We start from the raw sequence: 13,248 nt of genomic DNA, 5'->3' as shown, positions 1-13,248 counted from the left end.
GGAAATGATGGGAGCATTTTGCCAAGTAGAAAGTCATATTTACAAAAAAATTGATTTAGTAACTTTGTTTCCTAAATTAATTTTACTAGTTTTTTTTATTCAGGTATAATTAACATATAATATTTTGTTAGCTTCAGGTATACAACCTAATGATTCAATATTTGTAAATATTATAAAATGATCACCACTATCTAGTTAATATCTGTCACCACTTGATTATAGAAGTTTTTGTCTTGTGATGAGAAGTTTTAATATCTACTCTCTTTGCAACTTTCACATATGCAATACAGTATTATTAACTGTGGTTGCCATGCAGTACATTATATCCCCATGACTTACTCACTTTGTAACTGAATTTCGTGCCTTTTGTCTCCTTTGTTCATTCAACCTGCCTTCCCCATCTCTGGCAATCACCAGTTTATTCTCTGCATCCATGAGCTTGTTTTGTTTGGTTTTGAGGACTCTATGTAAGTGAGATCATATAGTATTTGTCTTCTCGCTATGATTTACTTCACTTAGCATAATGCCCTTAAGGTCCATCCATGTTGTCACAAATGGTAAAATTTAATTCTCTTTTAGGGCTGAATATTATTCTACTGTATAGATTTCTTTTCTCTATTTCTAAAAGATTTTCTTGTACTTTGCCTACGTGAACTTATATTTTAAGTGGCCTCAATTAAATAAAAATAAATTCTGATTTTTGCAATAAGTTTTCATTAAAAAAAATTCCTGTTACAGAACATATATAGCGCACTTTATGCAAGGCTTCTGTAAAGTTGTTTATGTCAGTTTTTGTGTTATGTTATTATTAGTATGTTTGTATCTTTAAGTTACATTGAGAATCTACACATTTTACTATTTTAGACCATTTAGTATTTTAGTATTCTGTGGTGGGAGAAAATGCAGTCTGATTAAGTAAGATTTAATTGTAGAAACTATTTTACCTAAAAGTGACCCAGGAAAGGTCATTAGCACATGAGAGTTAATCTAGTAAATATTTGTTGAATTAATGACATTTAAGGGCAGTAAGTAAATTGCTACTCACATTATGATACTTCTTGTTTGAAAAAAGCAGAGATTAGGTTTTCTCCGTCTCAATCGCTTGTCTTATATGTCTGGATTCTCTCATGCTTTTATTTATTTTTATTTGTTTTTAAAATTTTTTAATGCTTATTTTTGAGAGAGAGAGAGAGAGACAGAGAGAGACAGAGTGTGAGCAGGGGAAGGGCAGAGAGAGAGGGAGACACAGAATCTGAAGCTCCAGGCTGTGAGTTGTCATCACAGAGCCCCGCACGGGGCTTGAACTCATGAACTGTGAGATACGACCTGAGCCAAAGTCGGAAGCGCGACCGACTGAGCCACCCAGGCGCCCCTCTCTCATGCTTTTAAAAGTAAAGTATACCTAAGTTACTTCCATACTGAATTTTTTCATCTATCATGTTTGAATTTTTTTAATATTATTTTTTGTTGTTTTGAAGTTCAGTTCCCAACCATCTTTAATAAACGTTTGGTTGAATGAGTTAGGAAATCTTGCCAATAATTTAGAATATAAAATACAGTATTATAAAACTAATGTCTCTTACCTCTCAGTTTCACACATTTAAAAAAATCATTCAAGATCTATTTTTCGAACACTGTCAGGCATTTGTCTAGGAACTTGTATATATAGGTGAGTGAGAATTTTTAAGAAACTCAGTCTAATGAAGTACCCTCATCCCCTATTTTGCTTACACATGGATGTGTATACCCATACACACATTCCTGTCAGTTTTTAACCTGATTTTGGTTCAAAAGCAGCATTAAATAGAAGGCAGCATTTTTATCTCTCAGTCTGAAAACATTGTTTTCAGTTTTATTATAGAGAATTTTTCCAGGGTTGCATTATTGTGCTAAAATAACCATTATTAATTTCACCTTACCACTTACAGTGTACTCTTTGAAAGACTAACAATTTGTTTTGAAAATATTAAGATATATATAGTCAAGATATCTTAGTGCTTCAGCCAAATACAGTTTATTGCTTAGATTTGCAACTGCTGCATATATATTTTTTTTTTCAAAGAAGAAAAATACTTCTGTTTCTGACTATTTATAGCTTCTTTCATCAGAAGAAAACTACCACAGCATTTGTTACAGCCAGTCAGATAGGCAGTGTGGTTCTCCTCCAAGGGGTTGGTCAGAAGAGTTGGATGAACGTGGGCATACCTTATATACCAGTGACTATACTAATGAAAAGGTACATTCTTTTTTTCTCATCTAGTTTTCTTGGCAGAATCTTCTCATAAAGTAGTTGTGTACTCAAGTTTGGTATTTTAAAAACTCATGAAAATATTCTTTATTGTAATTTTGTAGTCATGGCAATTGACAACATGAAAACTCACTATAACTACTGATTCATGGTTTTAAACTTTATAATTACAGTGATTCTTGTGGTGTCAAAACCCATTTAAGACAAATCTTTATAAGAGTAGACCTATTGAGTGTCATTCTGTTTAAACTTCTTCAATAAACATATTTCTTTATATTTTTTTGGGGGGGAATGGTTTTTAGGGAATCGTTTTCTCAGCATGTGTCTCTATGATAAACCGCTTCACTTTCTGTGCTTTTTATTTTATAACCAAGTTACGTAAAACAAAAACCATGAGTCTAGTTATTTTATGATTGATTAACTATTTTGGGAATGCATATTGAAATTTTATGTATTATATCTCGTGTCATCAGAGAAGGTAAGGTTGTGCTTGCCTAGAGAATAGACTTTTGGGAATAAATGGAGATGGGCTTTTACCCCTCATTTCTGCTTTAATTATTTCACACTAGAACATAAGGAAACATTAGTTTTCATTTATTTCACAATTTTGTTTATATTAGCAGTGCTTAGTCTTTTGCCCCACATATTCCCTGTATTATTTTATATGAAGTTTTATTAGTATTACTTAAATCATGTTGAGTAAGAAATTTGTTGGCTACAGGAGGTAATTCCTAAGGGTTTGCATTAAGTTTGGCTTAAATTGTTCAATAGTTTTATATTTGAAGATTAAAAAAAATTTCTCTTGTTAATTTCTCAACCTTGTTTTCAGAGTGAGTGTGGCTCTGTGTCTGGTGTATATGTGTATCTGTGTATCTTTGTTACATATTTCTTACATTAAGTGGTGCTTGACATTGGAACTAGCTTGACACACTGGAAGAAAGAGAGAGAAAAGAAATTCAACTAAAGAAATTAATATTGAGTTTACTTATTTTTACCAAACTTAAAATACAAATCTATTAGTATAAGTTTGTAAATTTCTTTTATAGTGTTCTTGAGCAAGTAGAATAAAATTCCTAAGAAAATATCTAATATCTCTGGTTGTATAAGCTTAAACTTACTTTTACTTAAATTGAAAAAGTAACACCTATTTTGTTTTTATAGTGGCTCAAGCATGTTGATGATCAAGGTAGACAATATTACTACAGTGCAGATGGATCTCGGTCAGAATGGGAATTGCCAAAGGTAATAAATCTTAACACTGAATTTCTGTTTTAAATAGCAGATAAAATATTATCTGAAAATTGCTTCAGCAGATTTACTTAAAATTTTTATTCAACCTTTAAAGAACAAGACTTTTTTTTCAGAATTCACTGAGAATCTTTTTGGTAAATTTTTCTAAGATGTGTATTATCTTTATAATACTATATAATACTGATAATTTCTATTCAAAAATTCTGGATTAACTTGAAATCAGTTTTTCATCGTTCCTAGAGATAAGCATCCCCTTCAGTGCCAATAATGACATCTTATACCTAGTTATCTTGAATATATTGAATTTTCTACGTGAGGTTGGTTTTACATTTAATCTTTTTTTTTTTTTTAGTGTTTATTTATTTTTGAGGGAGGATAGAGCACACAAAAGCGGGGGGTGGGCAGAGACAGAGGGACAGAGGATCCAGAGCTGGCTCTGCACTGACAGCAGCAAGCCTGACGCGGGGCTCGAACTCACAAACCGTGAAATCATGACCTGAGCCAAAGTCAGATACTTTACTGACTGAGCCATCCAGGTGCCCCTAATCTTTTTTTTTTTTTTTTAGGAGGAAAAAAAAAGCAGCTCAATATTCCAGTTTATTCTCATATGTAAATATGTGTTGTAATTGTGTCAGTAATTAGCAGCATGTGCTGATAAGATATTCTGGGCTCTCACTGGATATCTCCTTTCAGATAAGTACACTAGGGTTGAGTTTAAAAGGCAGCAGGTTTCAGAGTGGTCATGTGCTTGTCACTAGTAGTATTGAGATCATTTTAAATGATATCGAGCAGGCTTTTAAATTTTAATTGGTATTTTGATGTTTTAGAAAACAGCCATAGTCAGCAGACATATCTGTAGTGTTAATTATCAGGTAAACTTCAGTTTTTAAAAAAATTTGTCTCTTTACCAAAGTCAGTCAATTTAAAGAAAAGTATTAGTATAAAGATACATATAGAAAAACTCACTATGTGTTACTAAATTGAAGATTGGGAAACACTATCTAGTAAAGTAGTAATGATGGTGGTTTCTTCCTATGTGAAGGTTATCTGCCTCTAATTCTTTTATGAAATTATAAGGGTTGATATTAGTAGAAAAAGATGAACCGCTTGTACTTGACTTTTAAGAACATCTTTGTGGCCTATCTTGAGCCACTAGCATAAGAACTCCATTACAAGTCTGACAGCTTTTATTTTTAGTATTATCTTTTAATTTTGAGAGAGAGAGAGAGAGAGAGAGAGAGAATATGAATCACAAGCAAGCTCCATGCTATCAGCGTAGAGCCTGACCTGGGGCTCGATCTCATGAACTGTGAGATCATAACCTGAGCTGGAATAGAGAGTCAGACACTTAACCTATTGAACCACCCAGGTGCCCTTAAGTCTGACACCTTTTAAAATGTTTAGATTTCAGTGCGCCTGGGTGGCTTAGTCATTGAAGTGTCTGACTTCCACTCAGGTCATGATCTCATGGTTTGTGAGTTCAGGCCCCACCTCAGGCTCTCTGCTGTCAACACAGAGCCTGCTCTGGATCCTCTGTCTCCTTCTCTGTCTGCCTCTCCCTCCCCTCTCTCTCTCAAAAATAAACATTAAAAAAAATTTTGTAAATAAAATAAAATGTTAAGATCTCAAAGAATGATGTAAGTTGCTATAATGCAAACTTGATAACATTCGGGGATAAGGGTTGGGGATAAAGGAAATAATAGCTCTTTTGGTTAATTTGACTATCAAGTACAGCTCCGGATTTTTCTTGTGTTTAAAAAAAGCCTTGTCAAATCTTCAAGTGACTATTTATATTCACATATTTTAGCACTTATTTTACACAGGTACTTTCTCTTTTGTCCAGCTCAGCAGAAAAAAGTATTTCATATTTTTAACCATTTTTAGTAGTTTCAAAATGAGAAGTTGTATTAAAATTTATGTATAGACAATAGGTACTACTTGTTGGGCACCTGGGTGGCTCAGTTGGTTAAGCCTCCGACTTCAGCTTAGTTCGTGATCTCATGGTTTTGTGAGTTCAAGCCCCACATCAGGCTCTGTGCTGACAGCTCAGAGCCTGGAGCCTGCTTCGGATTCTGTGTCTCCCTCTCTCTGCCCCTCCCCCACTTGTGTTCTGTCTGTCTCAAAGATAAACACTTAAAAAAACACAAATGCTATCTGCAACATAATATATTACTGGTTTTTTTGTTTGTTTGTTTTATGTTTTTTTTTTAAACATTTTTTTTAACGTTTATTTATTTTTGAGACAGAGAGAGAGCATGAACGGGGGAGGGTCAGAGAGAGGGAGACACAGAATCTGAAACAGGCTCCAGGCTCTGAGCTGTCAGCACAGAGCCCAACGCAGGGCTCGAACTCATGGACCGCGAAATCATGACCTGAGCTGAAGTTGGCTGCTTAACCGACTGAGCCACCCAGGCGCCCCTATGTTTTTATTTTTGAGAGAGAGCAATAGTGGCAGATGGGCAGAGAGACACAGAATCCTTATCAGGCTCCAGGCTCTGAGGTTTCAGCCCAGAATCTGATGCAGGGCTCGAACCCACGAACTGTTAGATCATGACCCGAGCCGAAGTCAGACACCTAACTGACTGAGCCACCCAGGCGCCTCCATGACATATTACTGTTAATGACAATAAGTTTTATATTTTAATTACAAAACTCCTTTATGCAAAGAGTTTTGAAGGTATCACATTGTGGGTTTTCTTTTTCTTTGTAAGCCTTAAGTTTTTTAAACAGTTTTAGGTTTACAACAAAATTGAGAGGAAGGTACAGAGATTTCTCAGATATCCCCTACACATGCATAGCCTCCCCCATTATCAACATTGCTTACCAGAATGGTATATTTTTTACTAAGGATGAACCCACATTGACACCTCATAATCCCTGAAGTCCATAGTCTACTTTAGGGTTCATTCTTGGTATTGTATATTCTGTGTGTTTGGTTAAAAGTATACTGACATGTCCATCATTATAATATTGTATGATGTATTTTCACTGCCCTGAAAATCTTGAAAATCTTGAAAATCTTATGGATGGTGAGAGTCAAAATATGTAATACCTATGTGCTGGGAAAAGAATATGTATTTGGGGACATTATTCAATATTGAGAACTATGTAACAATGATTGATTGTATTGGGCTTATAAAATATGAGATCTGCTTTTACTTAAAGACATCAGAAGATAAATCTGCTGGAAATTTAGTTCACTGAAAGTGATTTAGATTATAGAAGGCCAATATTTTATTAATATATTATTAATTAAATAATTTAAACATATATTAAATTTTTGTTCCACTTGACAAATTCTCATTGTAGCTCATATAAGTATGTCAAATATCATTTGAGTTATAGAAAAATCTTATTGTATTACATCTTCTTTCATAGTAGTTTCTGATTACCTGGAGTAATGAGATCAAACACAAGCTGCCTTTTGAGCGATTTGTCTCAGGTCAGGGTCCATTGAAAGAAGAGGCTTCCAGGATGACCTTATGTAAGGAGCAATTTGGAACCTGTACTTAACTGGTAGCTAAGTATTTGTTTGTTTTTGTATTAACTCCTATACTTTCCTTGGTCAAAAGACTTAAAAGTTCACTATTAAGAAACTTGTTTGTGGAGATGCCCTGGATGAAAGAAAGAAGAGAGGCAAGGGACTAAGTGATATCAAAACCTTTAAGGATAGTTCCACAACAATGGAAGTGAGTGCTGATTGTGACCAGGAGTGAGTCATTAGTTTTGTGATATTATTTCATTTTCTGCCAATATTTGCCACTTGGACAGAGTCAGAATGGGCAGTTTCTTGAACTTCTAACTAAATTGGATGTAGGGAGGTTTGATTTGGGTACAGTGGGAATGAGGAAAAAAGACAAAATGTTTTAGAACCATTATTTAAAGGATTTTTACTGTATGATAAAGAAAATTATAGGTTAAATTTTGTACTCTAAGCAATTTACCACTTAGTAAATCCAAAATAAATTCTATGAGATAGGTTTGTAACTCCCAGTGCAGATAGATATTAGAAACTTAGCTAACTATTTTATGAATGTATCTTTGTCAGCTCTGTGTAGGTATTATAATGGATCCAAATGCATAGGGCATGGTCTTTACCCTCAAGGAGTTTGCTGTAAATTTGGAAAGAAGAAACATGTTCATATGACAGCTAAGTGAGACAGAATACATACACACATACATTTATGCATACCTGGTTCTAAATTGGGTGTAGGTGAAGGGGATCATAAAACTAGACAGGAGCAGGGTACCTGGGGGCTTAGTCAGTTGAATGTCTGTCCAACTTCGGCTCAGGTCATGATCTCACATTTTGTGAGTGCAAGCCCTGTGTTGGGCTCTCTGCTGTCAGCATAGAACCTGCTTTGGGTCCTCTGCCCATCTCTCCTTTTCCTCCCCCACTCGTGTCCTCTCTTTCTCTCTCTCTCTCTCTCAAAAATAAATAAACTAAGACAAACAAAAAACTAGACAGGAGGAAGGACTGGGAGAGAAAAATAAGGATGAATGAAAAGAGAACAAAACAAAATATCCCCCACTCAAAATGAGTCTGGTTCCAAAATTCTAAAGATCACATAAAGAACCCCAACACTTATATAAACATGAAAAAATCCAGAATCAGAACATTGTACTCCAGTTGAAATTACTTTTTAAAATAACTTAATGAAGACTTTATAAATATGTTGTAGATGTCTAGAGTTAAATGAAGTCTTTCATTTAAAAAGAACAAGAAATTATGAAAAATAAATACAAATGATATTTTAATAGGTGAATATGATAAAAAATAAATTGGAAATATTTCAGGTGAGGGACGCCTGGGTGGCATAGTCGGTTGAACATCTCACTTTGGCTTAGGTCATGATCTCACGGTTTATTGAATTTGAGCCTGGCATCTGGCTCTCTGCGATCAGCATGGAGCCCACTTTGAATTCTCTGTCCCCCCGCCCCTCTCTGCCCCTCCACTTATGTGCACTCTTTGTCTCTCTCTTAAAAATAAATAAAACATTTTAAGAAAAGAAATATTTCAGATGAAGAGATAGTGCAATAAAAAGTGTAGGTAGTCAGTAGTGTAAACTACAGACAGAAGGGCAGAAAGATAACAAATATTAAAGCATAGTTAAGAGAAATGGAAGATGGGTGAGAGGTTTCCTGTATTCATATACTAGGAATTCCAGAAGAGGAGAATGGAGAAAAGATAGGGAAATAATATTTAAAAATATAATTTCTAGGAATTTTCTAAAATTGAATGAAGGCATGAGTCTTTAACTAGAAAATATGCCTTAAATACTGACTAGGATATATAAAAATAAATCTACGTGTTGACAAACTTTACTGGATATTCAGAACTTCAATATAGGGAGACAGTTGTAATAACCATCAAAGGGTAAGGACCATATTACCTACTGTGGTAGAGTGCATCATTGGATCCGTTCTGCACCCACTCCTGTATCAGTGCTCTTTGGTGTGTGCCTTGTAGAGGCCTCCCACTGTGAGTGGAGGTACATTCTGCTGTTAACTGAGTTCAGTCATGTGACTTGCTTTCCCAGATGATTTTTTTTAAGTTTATTTTTTTTATTTGAAAGAGATACAGTGTGAGTGGGAGAGTGGCAGAGAGAGAGAATCCCAAGCAAGCTCTGTGCTGCCAACACAGCGATGCGGGGCTTGAACTCATGAAACCATGAGTTCATGACCTGAGCTGAAACCAAGAATTGGATGCTCAACTGACTTAGCCACCCAGGTGCCCCAGCTTTCCCTAATGATTTTGAGCAAATGTGTCACTAGTATTGAAATGAGCATGTGCAGCAAAAAATAAAGTTTTAAAAAATGAACAGAGCTTCAGAAATCTGTGGGGAAAATACAAAAGTGTTAGATATTTATGATACTCATTTTATTGGAGTTCTAGAAGAAGAGGAGAAAGAGTGTGAAGCTGAAAAATAATATTTACACCGTTAGGTATTTGAAAACATCTCAAATTTGGCAAAAGGCAAACCAAGAATCTGAGCAACACTAAACAGGATAGATCCAAAGAAACCCACATCTAGACATAGTAGTCAGATTTCTGTAAACTAAAGACTTCTCTTTCCTTTCCTGCTAAAATAATCTTGAAAGCAACTCAACACAGTAGCTGTAGGGTAATAGTGGTTTGAATGGCAGTGGATGTCTTATCAGAAGCCATGAAGCTAGAAGGAAGTGGTATAACATTTTTCAAATTCTGAAAGAAAAAACCGTAAACCCATAATTGTACATCCAACAAAAATGCCCTTCAAGAATGAAAATAAAAGAGACATTTTCAAAGGAAAGGAAAGTAAGAATTTTATTACCAGTATCATGTTCTTAAAGAATTACTATAGGAAGTCTTTCACACAGAAGGGAAATGATAACTGAAGAAAACCTGGAACATCAAGAATGAAAAAAGTACAGTGGAAAGGGTGAATATCTGAGGAGACTTGTCTTGAGTTTTAAAAATTATGTTTGACATTCAAAACAAAAATTAAAACATTTCTGAAGTACTCATTGTAGTTAGAAATGATACTTTTTTAAAGTTTATTTTGAGAGAGAGAGAGTGCATGAGCAGGGGAAGGGCAGAGAGAGAGGGAGAGAGAATCCCAAGTAGGCTCCCCACTGACAGCACAGAGTCCAACATGGGGCTCAATCTCACAAACCATGAGATCATGACCCGAGCCGAAATCAGGAGTCAGCGCTTAACCAACTGAGCCACCCAAGTGCCCTGGTAGAGATGATACTTAAAACAGCCAAATACAGTACCATAAAGAGGGGAGAGTAAGGTGATATCACTGTTAATAAGTTTTCTGCATTTCACTTGAAATAGTAAAATGTTGATACTAGTAGACTGTGGTAAATTAAGCATGTAAATTGTAATTCCTAGAGCAGGCACTAAAAGCCAACAAAAGATATATTCAAGAAACTATAGATGAATTAAAATCTAATAGTGAAAACTTTTCAAGTAGTCCATAGGAAGGTAAGAAAGAAGAAATGTGAATGATAAACAGGATAAAAAACAAAATGGCAGCCTTAAATCTCATGGTTTGTGAGATCAAGCCCTGCATCAGGCTCTGAGCTGACAGTGCAGATCCTACTTGAGATTCTGTCTCTCCCTCTCTTTCTGCGTGTACTCTACTCATGAGGGTACTCTCTCTCTTTCTAAAAATAAATAAAGAACCTTAAAAGAAAAAAAACAACTACCCATTTCTCTAGTAAAAAGTCAGGTTTGAAATGTGATAGAAATAAAGATCCTCTTTACATTAGCAGCAGTGGCAACGAGAAGAGTTGTAACTACTGATACACCTATTAAAGGTTTGTAAGATCTTAATGAAGAAAATTTCAGAGCAGAATGGAAGAACATAAAACCTGAATAAATGGTGCAATATGCCATTGTGGTTTTGGACAGGGAGGCCCAGTGTTAGTGTAGTGTCCACATTAATCTACAAATACACTGCATTTCCACTTACTTTTTCCCTCTCCACCTTTTTTGGAACTGATGCTAAATTTTGTTGACAAACAAAGGTCTATGAAGAACCAAAGTATTGCTGAAAATGGGAGGTGGGGCATGTGAGGGATGAGGTTCATGAAAATAAGTGATTAAGATGGGTAGTAAGAGCACACATATAGAGAAATAGACCAGAATAGAAAGCTCAGATCTGACATTACAAATCTATGAGTTAAGCATGGACTGTGCAATAAATGTTGCTAAGATTATTGGTTATTCTCATGGAAAAAAAAAATGAAGTGTAGATCTTGACTCATGTCATACTTAATGATTAATTCCAGGTAGATGAGAGATGTAAATTTAATCAGCAAAACTTTAAAATCTATATAAAAATATCTTTGACTTCAGAATGGGAAGGATTTCTTAAAAAGACTACAATAACGAAAACCTATGAAAGGAAAGATTGACAGATGTGATTACATCAAATTAAACAAAACACTAATATAAAAGGTAACTTTTAGGGGAAAAGCTGAGCTATGGACTAGGAAAAGGTATATTAAACTCAAGAACTCAAGTAGCTTACAAATATTTAGAAGCAAAATATATAAAGAACTTCCTGATCCTTTCTGTATGTAAGAGAAAGTCCAGTTGAAATTAGGCAAAATACACGACTAAGCAATACACAGAAGAGGAAATACATGAAATAAGTATATGAAAAGATGTCCAAATTTATAGGTAATCAGAAAATGTAAATTAAAACACTGAGCTAGCGTTTCACCTTTCACATATTTTTTTAATGTGTATGTGTACTTAACATTTATTTTATATATACAAATGCATATAAATTCAGCAATTCAAGTAGGGCAGTGCAAAGCATTATGTTCTGCTGGTAGAACTATAAATAAATTAGTACTGCCACCTTAGACCTATCCATTTGTAGCAAAATGGTTAAATTGTGGTGTTTACATATAATGTAATATTCTGTAGAAGTGAAAATACGTGAGTCAGAACTGCATAGTCACCAGCATGGATATGTTTTTTACAATAACATGTTGAATGCAAAAAGCAAGTTGAAGAATGATGCAATATGTGGTCTGATTCCATTTATATCACTTTTAAAACTCCACAGGTAAATATATTTATAGGTGCATAAGTATATATCAAAGTGTGATGAGAATGATGACCACTGAATTATATGATGCTGCTGGGAAAAGAGGGAAAGGAATGGAATCTCAAAGATGTGTTCAGAGGGTCTCTAACATGTCTATAATATTTTCCTTTTTTTTTTAAAGGGTACCTAAAGCAATGTCTTCTATTAGATATGCTAAAACTTGATGGTGGGTTTTCATTAGTCTTTATTCTTTTGTATATGTTTGAAATAATTCAAATAAAAGTTCATTTAAGATTGTTAAAAAGGTGTTTTTAATGGGATTAGAAAAGTTTTAAACTTAGCCGTCTTTTTAACTAGACGCGCGTGTGTGTGTGTGCATGTGTTTTAACTGTGGGGTATTTTCTGTTCTTTGCACACAACTGTGCAAAAATAACAATTATTTTTCCTTTCTCTAATTATGTGGTGCCTTGTTTTTGTCTTCTGTCTGTGCAGTATTTTCTGTTTGACATTTTATTTATGCTTTGTTTTTATGAACGTACTATGCCCTAGTAAAACCACCAACACATTTACAATTGTGCTTATTACCCAGTTTAGTTTTATGTTATCTTTGATACTGCGTAGAAAGGATTTCTCAGCAACTATAGTAATTATAAAGCTCATAAGCTAAGGTAGGTATCTGTTATGGTTTGTATACATGTCTCTACACAGCTATACATTTTAGTTCTTGCGATGTTTGTATTGAAGGGACAGTGTATTTCTGTTTTCACTTAGAGACTTCTGGCAAAGAATTTTGGGGGTGTAGCCTTTAAGTTTCATCTTTGTTCATTCTAGAAATTATCTCTTTGTGAACTTCTGTGACAGATTTTAAGATTGCTAATTGTTAAGCAACAGTGATTTAAAAACAAATGCCATATGTGACTGCCTGGCTTTGGCAAATTTTAATGTGAAGAATGAAGTAACAGATTTGGGAGACAGTTTAGGGGGCCTATATAGGCTCATTTTGGGGACTAAAAAAATGGCATAGAGAAACATGTTGGAAGATTTTTTAATATTAAAAACATTCCTATAATATAATTTTACTGGAATTGTAATGAATCATTAAAATTTTAAGATTTGATGGGCTTTTTACGGGTGAGAGAAGTAGATAGGTATTAGGTGTCCTTTGCTTTCAGGAGAAGAATGTAGCCTGTAATTTTT

At 34.5% G+C, this 13,248-nt stretch overlaps 1 protein-coding gene across 4 annotated transcripts in view; it reads left to right on the top strand.

Moving 5' to 3' along the window:
* Positions 1-13,248, top strand: part of ARHGAP12 (Rho GTPase activating protein 12) — a 121,766-nt gene that overhangs the window by 71,205 nt on the left and 37,313 nt on the right. For 3 of the 4 annotated variants that reach the window (XM_042945256.1, XM_042945254.1, XM_042945255.1), the window contains 2 exons: positions 2,096-2,236; positions 3,410-3,490. In XM_042945256.1, coding sequence (XP_042801190.1) covers positions 2,096-2,236; positions 3,410-3,490 — 222 coding nt within the window. The remainder of the gene's footprint in view (positions 1-2,095; positions 2,237-3,409; positions 3,491-13,248) is intronic. The other variant, XM_042945257.1, reaches the window with a different exon arrangement.

Source organism: Panthera leo, chromosome B4, assembly GCF_018350215.1.
Source record: "Panthera leo isolate Ple1 chromosome B4, P.leo_Ple1_pat1.1, whole genome shotgun sequence".
Classification (NCBI taxonomy): Eukaryota; Metazoa; Chordata; class Mammalia; order Carnivora; family Felidae; genus Panthera; species Panthera leo.
The sequence above is the reverse complement of the archived record's forward strand: the minus strand, read 5'-3'. Positions and strand labels throughout refer to the sequence as shown.